This window comes from Fibroporia radiculosa (genome assembly GCF_000313525.1).
Source record: "Fibroporia radiculosa TFFH 294 genomic supercontigs, scaffold341, whole genome shotgun sequence".
NCBI lineage: Eukaryota > Fungi > Basidiomycota > Agaricomycetes > Polyporales > Fibroporiaceae > Fibroporia > Fibroporia radiculosa.
The window spans coordinates 31,140-46,745 of NW_012133198.1; the positions used below are offsets into that span (position 1 = coordinate 31,140).

Below are 15,606 nucleotides of genomic sequence, written 5' to 3' on the forward strand. Positions count from 1 at the left end.
CCACACACTCTTAGAATGCTCCTGACTCCGCCGCGGCATCTGACACCCGACAGCCTCAAGAGCGCAGTGGCTTCCCACAAGCTCTGTACGAGTCCTCAAATTCCAGCAATGAAATAATGGCAAAACCCATGGCAGACAAGGAGGACGCACCTCAGTGTGAAGGCGATGCGTCGTTTTCACATTCCTTCATATATGCATACCCCGCCCTTGCATTTTCGCTCTAAAGTTGTTGAATGCCATGACGATGGTCCCGCGTGCCTTTCCAGCTTTTGTGCTTTGTGCGTGTCTTCGTTTGTCGTTTTGGCGTTTTGGCGCCAAGACAGAACCACTACACACCATCTTTCTGCTGACCCGACTTGCTTTCTACAGGCACCTTGCGCTGCACCGTCGTCAAATTAGTCAGACCGGTCTTGCGCGTTCCACATGAGGCACCATTTACTTCGACCGTTCGGGAAGCAAAATCACCAAGTCTAAGGAGCGGTCTTGTGTGCTTCGCATTCCTCAGACGTTCACACTCAGGCTGACCATCCGTTGGACAATCCGCTGTCGACATAATCTGTTGTTGCGATGATCTTGACGCATACTCTCCTTTAGGTTCTGCGGCCAATAAGCTACCAGGCACATCGCTGCTCTATCCGTCAAACCAGCCCGCTCTAGAACACAATTTGCTCCACGTATTCCGCTACCTCTACCTTCTTGCTGACCCCGGCACGTATGCGCATCCCGTCACGAATCGGCTCAAGGCGCGCTGCCAAAGTCACACCACGGGGTGTGCACCTCTGTGGCCTCCATGCAGCTGCAGTACTGTTTAATGCAGCGGACTAGCACGGCAGACCACGAAATAGAGAACTTGCGTTGTTCCTCAGTTTTAGACGTTATCTGCCTCGAAAGAGACACGCCGTGCCAATGTGAGCTCACTAGATCGCAGAGCAGTAATGACTATGGCCGCTCTTAGCCGTAAGTACGCCATGTCTCGTCCCTCTGCCGTCTCTCCTGCCCCGTGATGAGGTACTTCGAATACTCCTCATGGTTATCCGACGGCGTCAGCAGCTATTCAGAACGACACGGCGTGTTTGATCACAAGCGTGCCATCCGTCGAGTAGGTTGTCACGCTGTTGTCTCCACAATCCAGCATATCCGACACCAAGTACGCCACTGGCATTAAGCACATATTGTCCTTCTGCGTCTGAGACTCTGCGGGCGCTCGTAGATACAATACAACAACGCAGTATGAATGTTCTCTAGCTAGTTCTCATAGAGGTAGGGTAAATTCAGTAATCGCATCGAAGGGGTCGCCAGAGCACAAATAACACAAGCCATGCATGTACCGAATCGTATCGCATCCTAATGCAGCTTGTGAATCAAGAGTTGGAAGCTTCACCATTTTCGACGTATATATCAGACGGAAGAACACATGAAGCACGGAGCCTGGCACAGGCCCTCTCTATCCTGGCATTTCGCTCGTACCGTGACGAGGATCGCAAGACGTCTAGATCACGGAGGGTCTCTACATTCGCATATTCAGCGTGTGAGTCGTGCGATGTATACGAAGAGCAGACCACGTACCCTCAGGGAGGTCGACATACTCTCTTATCTTGCCCACCTCCTTGATATTATCACCCTCATAAACGCTGTCACAGGCGCACGCCAAATCTACAAAGAATGCAAGCATGTTACCAGTGACATCAAATATTCCAGATTTCTCCTTGACATGACGTGTAAATTCAGCTATAAAGTTACCGAAGTAGTACTCTTCCAAAAGGTCTAAGATGTTGGTGCTTGAGTTTGGCGACAGTAAAACAGCGGCATTCAGGTCGTCATAGATAATCGCCACAAGTCTTCGCAGGTCATCACGGATAGAGCCTAGGCCAAGCCATTTGCGCTCCCTCGCGAGCTTGAGGAACCGCCACGAGTGATAGAGGAGGTCACCTCTGTCAAAGTCTCCTTTCTGGAGAGACAAAAACACCGATAGTAAAAAGTCCAGATCTGGAAGGCATCACAGTGAATGAGTAAAGTTGTGAGTGCAAGTATCATGAATGCTCTGACCAGTATTATCAAACTCGGCCTCGAAAGTGAGGCCAACTTCGAACACAGAGTCCCATGGCATGTAGTGAAATTTGTGCGTTGTGCTTGCCTTCACTATGCTTTTCCACCACTTTCGAGGTCGATCTCGGACGATCCGCCAATCATTCATCGAGACTATAAGTCCACGTATGTAGCAATTGACGGCTGCCAAATTCTCCTCAGTACCAGGAGCATCGCTGAGTATCATAGGCAACATGTCGATCAAACCATCTAGCATTGCAATGACGTGACGCTTTTCTTCCTCGCTAGCCCGTCTAGCATAGTATTCGCCCCACATACGACCTAGAGAACCACGAAATTGTACACGCTCCAAAAGTGCAGTTAAGGAATTGAGGGCAGTTTTGCAGTCATCGGTATCGAAACAAAGCATGGTCAAAGGGAAGGTGAGAGACTCATCCGAGATCATCGTGTATGCTTCTGCGAACACTTGGTCCTGAAATGGTGTCACAGAGCTTGGGTTTTCCTTTATTGCAGTTAAGGAGTCCACTTCACATGCTCTCCAATCTCCAGCGTTCCAGAGACCCTGGTTGAGTTCACTCCATCCCTTGAAGATATTATACAGCCACCCCACAGTGTCACAATCTTAGACGATACCAGAAATGCATCAGATAATCTCAAAAGTAAAAATTCAGGAACCTACCGACGTCATGACGGACAGTCCTCCACTGTCTAAAAGAGGTCTTGTACTGCTTGAGAAAGCCCACCAAGCGCTTGAGCGGAGCTTTCCATTGTTTAAGGTAGGCCTTCCACTCTCCGAGAGAGGCCTTCCATTGCCTGAAGGAGATCTTTTGCAACTCATCGGTGACTGTAAAAGATGTTAGGAATGTGTCAGAAGGGACAGAGAGCAGCAATCGGCATCCGTACCGAGCTGCCCACGAGAGCAAAGGCGGGACGCCAACTTGAGGCCAGCAGAAGAAATCAATTTCTGAAGACCACATAACAGCTTGAGCCACCACCATGCCTGCGGAGACTTGTAGGCGCAGTCAGTGACGATAGCAGGAATCAGTGCAGAACCAATGGTGCCCAGTAGCAGCAGGGAAACCAGCACACACATAACAGCAGATATGGAAGTATTCAATGGCCATAACAGTACGACCAACCCAACAAAGAATAAAGCCAGCGAGACTTGCAGGAGGACAGGGAGAACACTGATGATGAGCGAAACCTTCCATCGATCGAGGCTTCGATGGCGCAAGTACCAGATCTCGGCACTTTCTCGAGACATGCTCAATGGTCGTGTTCGGTGGTGATTCAGCCACTGGTTGACGGATATAGCGAGGGATGCTGCGCCGAGGCTGAAGACGAGCGCAGCAAACCATAGACCGTTGACGGCCACAACTTGGGATGAAGGTTTCGATGCTGGGGACGAACTGGCAAGCGCGGACATGGATAGGAGAGATGAGTTGTTGTAGCGAGCACCAGCAGTAAGAACCTCCAGCTGCGCAGACATGATCATCAGAAGTTGTGTAGTGGTGTTGGGAGTCGTCGATGGCTGTAGCTTTGGATAGTATTCGATCACGAATGCCGTGAGCACAGCCGAAAACAGACCGGCCTATTGATCAGATCCCAGTAAATGGCACGTCAGTTCTAGCGCATACGGACAAGAAAACAGCACGCTCACAAATATTAACAAGTTATTCAATTCGTCCTTCCACCTTTTGATGATCTCGTCCTGGTACCCCCATAATTTGTTGGCACAGTCTGACCACACTCCTTGCAAATCTTCCTTGATAATGTTTTCAGGTTTTTGCTTCCGCTGTGATGGTTGCTGTTCTGGCGCCGACTATGTATGATTGGGAAGAAATTGGTGTCAAAGGGGGACAACGCATAATATATGAGCATCCTGAATCATCAATAGGCTCCCCAAGTTCTCACCTCTGCATTGGGCTTCTGTCCTCCGTTATTGTCGCCATCAGGAACAGCGTTCTGCACCACATACTTTATGTCAGCTTATCATGCTCAGAGGATTCTAACGCTTACTGGGACATCCTTGCTCGAAGCTGTCTGCCCTTGGACTTTGGAGCTTTCATCGACCATATTTATAGGCGAAGCTTCTTTCAACATCTGCATAGCGACGTATAGGGCGATTTGAATTTCGAGGCCTAGAATGCTCACCGAAGGCTTATTGTCAATATCTGCCTCTTTGTCTCCAGGTCGAATTTGAGACTGTATCCCGGTTGGAGTAATAAGGGAGGGCGCAGCTTCAGAGCGAGGCGGTCTCGTCTCTGCACTCGACTGGACATCGGTCGAATTGCCCGCAAAGGACTCAACAGATTTATACATCGAGTTGACCTGTGCCTCTAGGTCAAAGTCAGTACCGTCCCCTTCAGATAAAGCCGGTGATGGAGAGGCAAGATTTGGACCAGGAGAAGACATTGTGTGCAATCCAGGGGGGTTGATCTCACATGAGGGATGGGACTGATTTTTGTGCTTTTCCTCAAGCCGGCGCCTGCAACGATGCGAAGGTTCATTGATGCCATTGCACGTTGACCGGGACTCTAGCTCTGATGTATTCAGGATAGAGTTCAGATCCAGCCCACAAGTCACAACCTGGTGTAAGCTCTCACTAAAGATCTTGAACGAGAGCCTTTGCTGATCTCTGTGATTCAATAGTCACTTTTGCCAAGTGCTCCCTGCAGATGCATGAGCTCCAAGTTGATTCAACAATGAGATGCAGCACGTACCACGGTCGCGCGCTTTGTAGGCTCCTGCTTCCTCCCATGGGATGTGTATGCATAGACATGGAAGTGTGGACCTGAACACGCGTTGTTGTACCACACACCCGAAACGGGCAGTCCATCCTCAGAGTCCACTGCACAACAGCCAATCGGATTGCTCCACCTAAGACAGATACAGTCCAATGAGGCCTAATCGCACTTTCTTTCGGCGGCCACACCTTCAGCTAGGGTTTTCATCAATGGGCCGAGAAGCACCCTCATTCATAATGGCCCCTGGGTGTTGCACTCGGCCCGACGAGCGCATTAGCAAGAAAACAGCAAACAGCATCAAGACTAGCATTTTTACACTGGATGTGACAGTATCAAGCAGAGCATGGAAAGAATTAGGCCGATTGGGACAAGTGTAGCCCAGCTGGTTCACCGGTCAGCGAGGGATCTCGAACAGACATTGAATAGGAACGTACCTGCTGGAGAAGTGTTCTTCCTAGCTCCCTACAACGATATTGCAGATACGCTAACGTACGTACCCGGATGATAAATGTCTCATCTAAGTCCTTATTGTGGTGTCGCAGACACGTTCGGCTCCAAATCACCTATTCGACTGCCTCGAACAAACATAATGCATTCTATACGTAAATGGGGTTAATGGTCTGACATGTTCACAAACTTTATAGGTGTTCCATCTAGGTCACGTACACGGCTTGTTTTTCGATGGAACAGGCGCAATTTGTAGTCATCGTCGAGATGGCGAGGACGCTTCAGCTTGGACCTACTAGCAGTGCGCAAATAAAAGGACTTGTAGCGTAGCTTGGGTCCTGTTCAGAAGTCAACTTGATAGTGAGCTGATCGGCCAGGAACGTGGGAGTCAGAAGCAGGTATGATAAGGAAACAGTGAAACTTGGGAGATCGATATAATGAACGAATATTTGTTGGTAATCGAAGCGACTGCAGGCAAGCCCGAGACATGCCCAAGGCCGTAACCCAATTGATTGTTTCTCATCTCTCAGTTCCCCTTCCTTCTCATCTGATCCATCATGAACGGCTGACTATGGAGACCACTCTTATTGCAATGACGAACGCATTGACGATTGTGCACGCGAATAACACAAACGCCTGCTCGCCCTCCATCGCGATAGGGTGGAAAGCCATGCAGAACAAGTGTGAGCAGGCGCATGAGCACCTTTGCGGAACACACAACTCCCAGTAGGAGATCGTCTTGCCACCACTTGTTGTGCAAGTTTGCGTCGTCGAAAGAGAAAGCAGAATCTAGCGTCCAAGATGCCAACACCCACTCTCAGTGAATCGTGTTCGCCGACACGTACTTGTCCCACAGGCTGGTAGGCGTGTACGCCCTATAGCTCTCCAATCTAGGAGCATGAGGCGGTGACTATCTATTCAGATATTGTCCTCGACAGTGTAAGCAGCGGCGATAGCATCTGCAAAATGCTGGTTTATGGCGAGGCACTGCTTCAAGCATGCGAACTCGTACCAGGCTGTAGGCCTGGGCATGTCGGGGGCTGGCATGCGCGGAGAACCTGGAGCGCAAGTCGTGAGGATTCACATGAATTAGTATCAGTGAGGGGACACAGACACGGAGAGCTCTCTGTAGCAGCTGCAAAACGCAGTGTCAGTGATCCAGATGGGTGTGCGGTTGTACTGGTAGCTGGCGCGCATGTGCGGCTCAATATTGTACTTGAGAGTCCCACGAGAGTCATTCGCATTCGTATTGAGGGCAGCACCACATATCCTGTGCCTTAGACAGCTTCTGTGTGGTGCAAAAGATGGGAAGGCGCAGGCCGAGTGGGTGTGCAAAAACTGTGGGGGAGCGGGGGCGACATTGTGCACATTCTCATACGCAGGGAGCGCGTGGATTGGCTGAGAATGGTAGCCAATTGGAGCAAGACAAAGACAAATGTGATGAAATCTCTACATGTCCAGAGCGAGGGTAGAACAACTAAAGACATACAAGGACGATGAGGGCATACTCCTAGGCCGCATGTACCAACCTGTCGGCATGTTATACTGTCTGCACAGAGAGACTCAGGACCAGAGAGGTGCAAGAGAAATGCAAAGAGTTGTCGGCAGAAGAGGTGAAGGGACTCTAGACAGACCATTTAGCTGATCGTCTTCGACAAGGAGTCCGAGTCAGTCAAGAAAAATTATGGAGAATGCAGGCCATAGGCGCTAACTCGGAGCTCATGCAGTGGAAGGAGATGCGCAAGGATAGGGATGGCAAACAGGCCCAAGCTGGCAAGTTGAGAGATTTCTTAGAACACACGCCGAGTCCGAGTCCGAGTCCGACGAGCCTGAGAGCCGCGGCAGAGGAGCAGTGTCGATCAAGCACTAGATCAATCCACCCTAAACAGGAAATGAGGCGGCGACCAGCTCATGAGCCTGGGTTCTTATGTCGCCCGCCACTTCAAGCTGTTCTGCACGCTGCTCACCCTGGGCCCGAGCCCCTCCCGCACCATGCCTGCCTGAATGCACATGGTCCTTGAACTGACAGCACAATTCAAACCAACCGATGTCTGTAGTCTTCTCGTGCGCCACTGATTCCCCGCACCAGTCAAACAAGGGGAAGCCAGGCTCTTGTCTCAAGGTCATATTCTTGTGTCTACAGCAACCCCTGGTGCCCCCATGCGGTGTTCAACATGGCGATCTGGCACGGTAATCCGCCTCATTTGGAACAAGTGAGAGGATCCGGAAAAGAGACCGCGCCCCGCGGAGTGAGCTCAATGGATCACCAGAACCGTGGAGCACCAGCTGCTCTTAGTCACAAGTACGTTGCGTCTCGTTTTCAAGGCTGCCGTGCCTCCTGTCCTGCGATGAAGGATATCGAATGCTCGTTCTGGTCGTCCAACGGCATTGGCAGCTTCTTCAGAACGAGACGGCGCGTTTGATCACAGGGACGTTATTTGTCAAGTGTGTTGCTCCGCATGTTCTCCTTGAATGCGGTCGCGCTGATGTCTCCTCGATTCAGCACACTCGCCATCAAGCAGACCATTTGTGGTAGCACATGTCGTATATATGCGTCTGAGGCTCTGCAACGCTTGTAAGTACTGAAATATATAGCGTAGTACAATACGACAGCACATAATACATCTTCCGTGACTAGTTCTTTATAATGTTTCGCAGAGGGAGAGTGGATTTAGCAGTTGCATTAGGGCGGGAAATGAACATTACGCTACAAATAATCCACACCGCACCCCATGCAGCTTGGAGATCAAAAATTGGACTCTTCTCCATCTTCGACGTGTACAATATCAGCCGAAGGAGCACATTGAGCAAGAAGTCTGGCACGGGCTCTCTCCCTCCTAGCAGGCTGTTGGTCGGGTTCGGAAGACAGTCAGACATCTATATCATCGAGGGTCGCTGTATTCACATATTCAGCATGTGGGTCGTGCGGTATAAATGAAGAGCACACACGTACTCTTAGGCAGGTTTTGACAAGCCTTTGCAATCTGCACGCAAGCTTCTTCATAGCATCTACCCGATAGGGGTTCTCGCAGCTGCATGCCAGGTCTACAAAGAATGCAAGCAAGTTGCCACTAACGTCAAATACTCCAGTATCTCCCTCAGCATGGAGTGTAAATTCAGCTGTGAAGCTTTCGGAAACCACCTCCCAAGATTTGAATTTTGTTGCGCCCGAAGTTCGCGACAGTAAGACAGCGGTATTCGAGTCGTCATAGATAGTCGCCACAAGTCTTCTTAGGTCATCGCAGATAGAGCCTAGGCCAAGCCATTTGCGCTCCCTCGCGAGCTTGAGGAACCGCTGCGAGTAATGGAGGAGGTTATCTCTGTCAAAGTCTCCTTTCTGGAGAGACAAAAACACAGATAGTAAAAATTCCAGATCTGGAGGACAGCACGGTGAATGAGTGAAGTTGTGAGTGCAAGTATCATGAATGCTCTGACCAGTACTATCAAACTCGGCCTCGAAAGCGCAGCCAACTTCGAACACATAGTCCCATGTTACGTGCTGAGTTTTGTGCGATGTGCTTGCCTTCACTGTGCTTTGCCACCACTTTCGAAGTCGATCCCGGATGATCCGCCAATCATTCATCGATGACATAAGTTCGTATATGTAGTCATTGACCGCTTGCCGATTTTCTTCAGCATCAGGATCGCTGCTGCATATCATAGGCAGCATGTCGATCAAACCATCTATCATTGCAATGACGTGACGCTTTTCTTCCGGATTAGCCTGCGTAGCATAGTAGTTGCCCCATATATGACATAGAGGACCTTCAGAATACACACACTTCGAAAGTGCAGTCAGCGAGTTGAGGGAAATTTTGTGGTCAACGGTATCAAAACAAAGCATAGACATAGGGAAGATGAAAAACCTATCAGATCATCGTGTATGCTTCCACGAGCACTTGGCCCTGAAATGGTGTTGAAGAGCTTGTATTCTTCTTTATTGCAGCTAAGGAGACCACTTCACATGCTCTCCAATCCCCAGCCCTCCAGAGACCCCGGGCGAGTATACGTTGATTCTGGAAGTTTTCGAACAGCCGTCCCACAGTGTCACGATATTAGACAATACCAGAAATGCATCAGATAATCTCAAAAGTAAAAATTAAGGAACCTACAGACACGACGGGCAGTCCTCTGCTGTCCAAAAGAGGTCTTGTACTGCTTGAGAATGTCCACCAACCGCTTGAGCGGAGCTTTCCACTGTTCAAGACAGGCCCTCCACTGCCCGAGAGAGGCCTTCCATTGCCTGAAGGAGATCTTTTGCGACTCATCGGTGACTGTAAAAGATGTTAGGAATGTGTCAGAAGGGGCAGAGAGCACCAATCGGCGTCCGTACCGAGCCACCCACGAAAGTGAAGGCGGAACGCCAACTTGTAGCCAACAGAATAAACCAATTTCTGAAGACCACGTAGCAGCTTTATCCACCACCATGCCTGCGGAGACTTGTAGGCACAGTCAGTGACGATAGCAGGAATCAGTGCAGAACCAATGGTGCTCATTAGCAGCAGGGAAACCAGCACACACACAGCAGCAGATATGGAAGTATTCAATGGCCATAACAGTACGACCAATCCGACGAGGAATAGAGCCAGCGAGACTTGGAAGAGGACAGGGAGAACACTGATGGAACCTTGCATCGATCGAGGCTTCGATGTCGCAAGTACCAGATCTCGGCACTTTCTCGAGACATGCTCAATGGTTGTGTTCGGTGATGATTCAGCCACGGGTTGACGGATATAGCGAGGGATGCTGCGCCGAGGCTGAAGACGAGCGCAGCAAACCATAGACCATTAACTGCCACAACTTGGGATGAAGCTTTCGATGCTGGGGACGAACTAACAAGCGCAGACATGGATAGGAGAGATGAGTTGTTGCAACTAGCACCAGCAGTAAGAACCTCCAGCTGCGCAGACATGATCATCAGAAGTTGTGTAGTGGTGTCGGTCGTCGATGGTTGGAGGGCTGGATAGTATTCGATCACGAATGCTGTGAGCACAGCCGAGAACAGACCAGCCTATTGACCACATCTCAGCAATTAGCACGTAATTCTAGCGCATACAGACAAGAGTGACAACATGCTCACAAATATCAGCAGATTATTCAATTCGTCCTTCCACCTTTTGATGATCTCGTCCTGGTACCACACTCGAAAGGGGCAATCCATCTTTACCATCCGCTGCACGACAGCCAATCGAATACCTCCACTGCAGACAGATGCAGTCTTATAAAGGTTCGTACATACTTTCGGTTGCTAAACATTCAGCTAAATTTCGCATCAAAAGTTAAACAAAAATGAACATACCCCTACCCTCAATTCTCTGCACGTCAAATTACTAACCACGAATGATGAAACGGGTATGGCTGTTGCGTAATATGTGCCTGTACGTCGTTGTTCTCTCGACAGACAAATTGCGACCGTCAGGCCGGATTTGGATCAGGGGAGGTCATTGCCCAAGGGGCAGTGAGTTGAATATGACACGGGTTAAGGGTGCGATGGTTTCTTATAATTTTCCTCAAGGCGGCGCGAGGGATCACACGAAGGTTCTTCGATGCGGTTGGACGCTGTACAGTACTCTGAGTTGGCCCTCAAATTAAAGTTTGCATCAATGGACGAAGTATCCTCGTACCCTCATTGATGGTGGCGGCAGGGCGTCACACTCGGCGCGATAAGCTCGGTAACAGTAGTCCTCCAGATTTATAAGAATTAGCAGCACACAGGCGTCACAGCCAAATTCCATACCACTGTGTACTTGACTGTGTATGCTACGTCGAGCGAGATCCTACCAAAGACGAGATCGTGATCGATCGAGTATATATGTAGGCTGATGCTGTGCAAAGTAACTGATAGGCCATGACCTGAGCTGGATAGTTGCACGGCCGTCATCGGTGATACGATTGTAGTCAGACAGTACGGGAACGACCTCACATGCACATTAACTCATAGGATGTTAATATTGACGAAGTCTCCCGGGGCATGTCTACCTATCAGGCCTCCCACCATTCCTTGGTTGGCGCTTGAGCGTGAGTGTGTGAGCTGATCGCCCAGCATACAGTGAGGCACGCACTTACTACGCTTGACAACTAGTATTTCTCGTTTAAAAGCGCGCGGTAACCGTCGCTGAAGCTCCATTTCAAGATACCTCACCCTACCCGCCGCCAACGACCAGTCGTACTCAAACACAAGGCTCTGGAGTTCAGCATATTTGGATTGTGACAACGCCTCGTCGAGACGGTTACAGTCCAGCTGGTCGAGCAGCCAATCGCTAATCTCGTAAGAATTGAAGACGATTGTCACGGTAGAAATGGTGCGAGAATTCAAGTGCGAGAGAAGCATTGCGATCCAACCACCGTCATCCCACCTTCTGAAGCGAACACTTTGCAAAGAGGTGTTTGACATCACAAAGCGGTGATCCTCTGATAAAGACAATGAACGGTCGATCCATAGGAAAACATATACACACACCTATAGCAACTTCCAGTGGTTTCTTCTGCGTGCCGCGGGAGACTGAGATCTCCAAGTGAAGTAACGACCCGCCTGCAGCGTCCAACAACTTAGCCAGATGTTCCACCTGCTCCACATGAATCGTGTCGATAACAAGCCGTTCCACGCCAGACACTGGGGTACATGCGAGCAAACTTCCGACAACATTGTTTGTAATATCGATTTGCTGCAACGCGATGTGCTTTAGCTTTACTGGTGAACCTGGCACAAATGCCTGCGGTGTGTACTTGTCCAGCGGGGATGTTATGTTTTCGCAAATGAGGACAGACAGGTTAGGAAGCGACGATACCAGCTGGCCGAATGTCGTCCATGTGGGAAATCGGAGTTTCCCAAGATATAAAGTAGTCACAGACTTGAATTCGCCCATTGCCACCCAGAACTCCGGAACAGGAGGGCGGAATGCCCAAGTTCCTCCACTGTAGCTGAGACGTAATAACTTGATCATAGTGAGTTTCCGAGCGAGCATCAAGGGAAACGATAGGCCCAAAAAGTCGCGCGTTGGAGGGTGTCCGCTCGATAGGGGGTATTCTAAATGAAGCTCCTCCACGCATGGGTTGAGTCCCACTTCTGCCTTGAGCAACTGCACAAATGCTCGTAGATGCCTGGCATTTCTGAGAGTAACCTTGCGATAGAGATAGATGCGGCTCCTGGGGAGCCATGCACGACAAGTCAACGCGCACGAGATAAGGTCCCTACGATACCAGCTCACAATAGGCATCCAGTCGATTACCTGCTCCCATACTTCCGTCGGTAACACGGGTAGGTTCCGCAAATCAGAGTCGTTCGAGTTTGTCGACATAGAGGGGGTGGTTATGAAGAGAACTTCAAAACGAGCTATGTGATGTCCAATCTATCTGGGACGGTGTGACCAACAGGCTACAGCAGCTAGAGGCGAGGAGATGTGAATACAAAATCGATAAGTTCTGCTGCACGACCGTGACATTGTCAACGCGCACAGTCCGTCTTGTTTGAGCTTTGGTCGGCGTTCGGCTAATTCCGCCGCGTACGCCCTAAGTTGCCTGGACCAAGCTAGATAGTCGCATCGCCGGTAAGTAGCAAGCATTGGAATCTGTGAATGAGCTTTGTATTGCAATGTGAGCCCTATCCTTCAGACCTGCATCTGAGTACATGCTGCTTCCATTGCAACAAATCCATGAACGCAAAACATGCATTATTTCTGTACAGCTGTGACAACAAAAATCAAACATGGGTGAGTACAAGATTGCGTGCTATCTGCTAATTATTCTATCCATACAAGAGCCTCATACAGGGGCAGCCACGTAATGCTGACCGATAGTATACACACGAACAGTGCCATCATCCGACGCAGACACAACCTTCTTAGCATCTGGCGAGAAGCGCAGGCGAGTGACATTGTCAGAATGTCCTCCGAACGTCGCCACGCATTCCTTCGTCTCAGTATTCCAGACACGAACCGTATGATCTCCGCCTCCGGCAGCTACGAGTTTTCCGTCTGTAGAAAATGTCGCCGCGTTCACCAAGCCGTCGCTTCCCTCTATCGTATCCACCAGCTCGCCGCCAAATACATCGCAGATCTTCACCACACCTTCGCTCGCGACAGACATCACATATCGCCCATCCGCCGAGAACGCTGCCGCCCACACGGACCCCGTATGTTCGCCCAATGACATGAACTCGTCCCCGTTGATTGCGCTCCAAACTCTGACTGTTCCATCATCCGAACTCGTCACCAGCCGTTTGTTATCCGGAGAGAATGCGATGGAGTATATGACTGCCTCGTGGCTATCAAGCACAGCGATAGGCGTAAGAGTATCGGCGTTCCAGAGTCGCGCGACGCAATCCGCGCTGGCGGTCACCAATCGTGAGCCATCGTGAGAGTATGCAACCATCATAACCATTGCTTCGTGCTCGTCGGAAGAAGCGATCTCTTCCCCCGTCTCTAGTTTCCATAGCCGGACGGTGAAATCCACAGACGCAGAGGCCAAGGTCTTGCCATCTGGCGAATACGTGACGCAATTCACAAAACCCTCGTGGCCCTCAAGCCGCTTGATTTCCGTGCCCATAACGGGATCCCAAATTATGATCATGTTGTCGCGAGAACCAGAAGCCAACTCCATATGAGTAGGCGAGAATGCCAGCGAGCAGATCGCTTGCGTGTGCCCATGTAGTTCATAGAGCTGATGACGGTCTGCGGCAGACCAAACGAAGATTGTCGAGTCCTCGAACCCTCCAGCTATATAGTCTCCCTGGAAGGAGTAGGCGAGTGCGCACACGCCACCTCGGAATTCATTCGCCTGAAGCTGTAGGAGGGTGTCGCTGAGCAGGAATCGCTTGGGCCCCGAAGAACTGCCTTCTTCATTGCCTCGTTCATCACCCTGCGGAGCGTTTTCAGCACCAGTCTGTTGAGATTGACCCTCAGTAGAGCCACTGGGTGGATCAATGGCGGCCTCATCCAAAGTAAGCATTCCCACTATGGGACGTAATTTAGCGGTGAACTATGCTATACAAAATATTGATGCTTACGCCCTTCCGCGTTAATCTCAATAGCTGGCTGCAGACTTTCCAAAAAAGCCGGTATGTCATCAGGAATCGGATACTCGCTGGGCTCTCGTCCCTAAGGACACGACACTAGTGGTCAATTGTGAAGAATACTTCAGGATTCTTACCTCACAGAGATCTATTATATCCTTGTCACTAGCAATCGCAGTTTGTGCCTCGGAATGCTGTAGGCGTAATCTTCAGTAAATCAATCTAGCCCATGTAAAGTGCAGAATACCTGAAGGATGTAGTCTAAGACATAATCGACAGGATCATGCGACTGCACGTACATCAGCTCCGTCGATTTTGAGAAAATAGGACTGGACTGGTACGTACGTAGGATGGAACCGGCACTTGTTCTATGTCATCATCGGAAGAGGGAGATGGATCTCTAGGCTCAGCAGCAGCTTCAAGTTTCCAAAGCGGAACGAACCGTCTCTTTTTGAGCTTGAAATAATGCAGAAAAATGCACTGGTCTGCAGCTCCAGAGCTGGTAAAGATTCTGCCTTTCGGACCCGATCGGCATCCCCAGCTCGCACAATTCTCCAAGGTGAAAGCACGTTCGCTCCCAAAGTGGCCGTTGAAGTGAAGCACCGCACCATTTGCCTGCTGCATCAAGGCTGCCACTGCCCATTGTGTCGTCTTCACCCACCCTCGAACGAAGTAGATGTGCTCAGGCTGAACTTCTGGGCCCCTATCATGAGCAAATTCTATCCAATTCTGCATATGTTTCGACATGTAATTCTTCATCCTACGGACTTGCGGCAACTCTTCTCGGACTGCGGGAGATCCGAGAATGAGTATCGCACCTCTGTCACCAGTGCATTCAAAGCGGTAGGCCCCCGCATTATCACTACTGTGCAAATCGAAACGTTGACTCTCTCTGAACGTACACTTTGCAAACCACTTACGGCTGTTGAATTACGCGAAATGGACCGCTGTGGAATGGGCCAGATGGGATTGCTTCAGTTACAGGCACTGGATCGAGCCCGGCACTTGGGTTAAATATTTGAAAATCTTGTGGCACCCCTTTGCGATTGATCGGATGGTCTTTCTCAAGTGTGGCATTAAAGAGAGGGCGGAATGATCCCTTGTCGACTATACCCACATCTCCGATCATAATTTCGTTGTTGTTCCTGCCCAATTCTGGACACCAAAGAGGATATCCCTGGCCACGTTTGAAAAGCTCTTCGGCGTAGACATCATGATCGTGGAGGTTGTTCATAAGATCAGGTCAATGAAGAGAGACGCCAGCCTGGGTCGGCGAAAATTTGTAAAGCGGGTGGCAGTGGTGCTAGTGCGTTGTTATTTTAGCGCGTGTGCGATAGGAAAGCTCGAATTTTGGAA

At 50.0% G+C, this 15,606-nt stretch overlaps 4 protein-coding genes across 4 annotated transcripts; all 4 read right to left on the reverse strand.

The window, feature by feature from the left end:
• Positions 1 to 1,361: 1,361 nt before the first annotated feature.
• On the reverse strand, positions 1,362 to 4,461 carry FIBRA_00822 (uncharacterized protein; the record flags this gene model as incomplete). The annotated part of the gene is made up of 8 exons (XM_012322710.1): positions 1,362 to 1,507; positions 1,567 to 1,986; positions 2,047 to 2,667; positions 2,726 to 2,890; positions 2,950 to 3,637; positions 3,707 to 3,868; positions 3,961 to 4,011; positions 4,066 to 4,461. The coding sequence occupies 8 exons, from the start codon at positions 4,459 to 4,461 to the stop codon at positions 1,362 to 1,364; spliced, it is 2,649 nt and encodes an 882-aa protein (XP_012178100.1).
• A 4,865-nt stretch (positions 4,462 to 9,326) lies between these two features.
• Positions 9,327 to 10,401, reverse strand: FIBRA_00823 (uncharacterized protein; the record flags this gene model as incomplete). Its single annotated transcript, XM_012322711.1, has 4 exons — positions 9,327 to 9,514; positions 9,574 to 9,913; positions 9,970 to 10,251; positions 10,321 to 10,401. The coding sequence occupies 4 exons, from the start codon at positions 10,399 to 10,401 to the stop codon at positions 9,327 to 9,329; spliced, it is 891 nt and encodes a 296-aa protein (XP_012178101.1).
• Positions 10,402 to 11,222: 821 nt separating this feature from the next.
• On the reverse strand, positions 11,223 to 12,538 carry FIBRA_00824 (uncharacterized protein; the record flags this gene model as incomplete). The annotated part of the gene is made up of 3 exons (XM_012322712.1): positions 11,223 to 11,251; positions 11,307 to 11,651; positions 11,701 to 12,538. The coding sequence occupies 3 exons, from the start codon at positions 12,536 to 12,538 to the stop codon at positions 11,223 to 11,225; spliced, it is 1,212 nt and encodes a 403-aa protein (XP_012178102.1).
• A 463-nt stretch (positions 12,539 to 13,001) lies between these two features.
• Positions 13,002 to 15,484, reverse strand: FIBRA_00825 (uncharacterized protein; the record flags this gene model as incomplete). The annotated part of the gene is made up of 6 exons (XM_012322713.1): positions 13,002 to 14,191; positions 14,245 to 14,335; positions 14,388 to 14,444; positions 14,498 to 14,539; positions 14,596 to 15,115; positions 15,171 to 15,484. 6 exons carry the CDS (start codon positions 15,482 to 15,484, stop codon positions 13,002 to 13,004), a joined length of 2,214 nt encoding a protein of 737 aa, XP_012178103.1.
• Between the last annotated feature and the right edge of the window lie 122 nt (positions 15,485 to 15,606).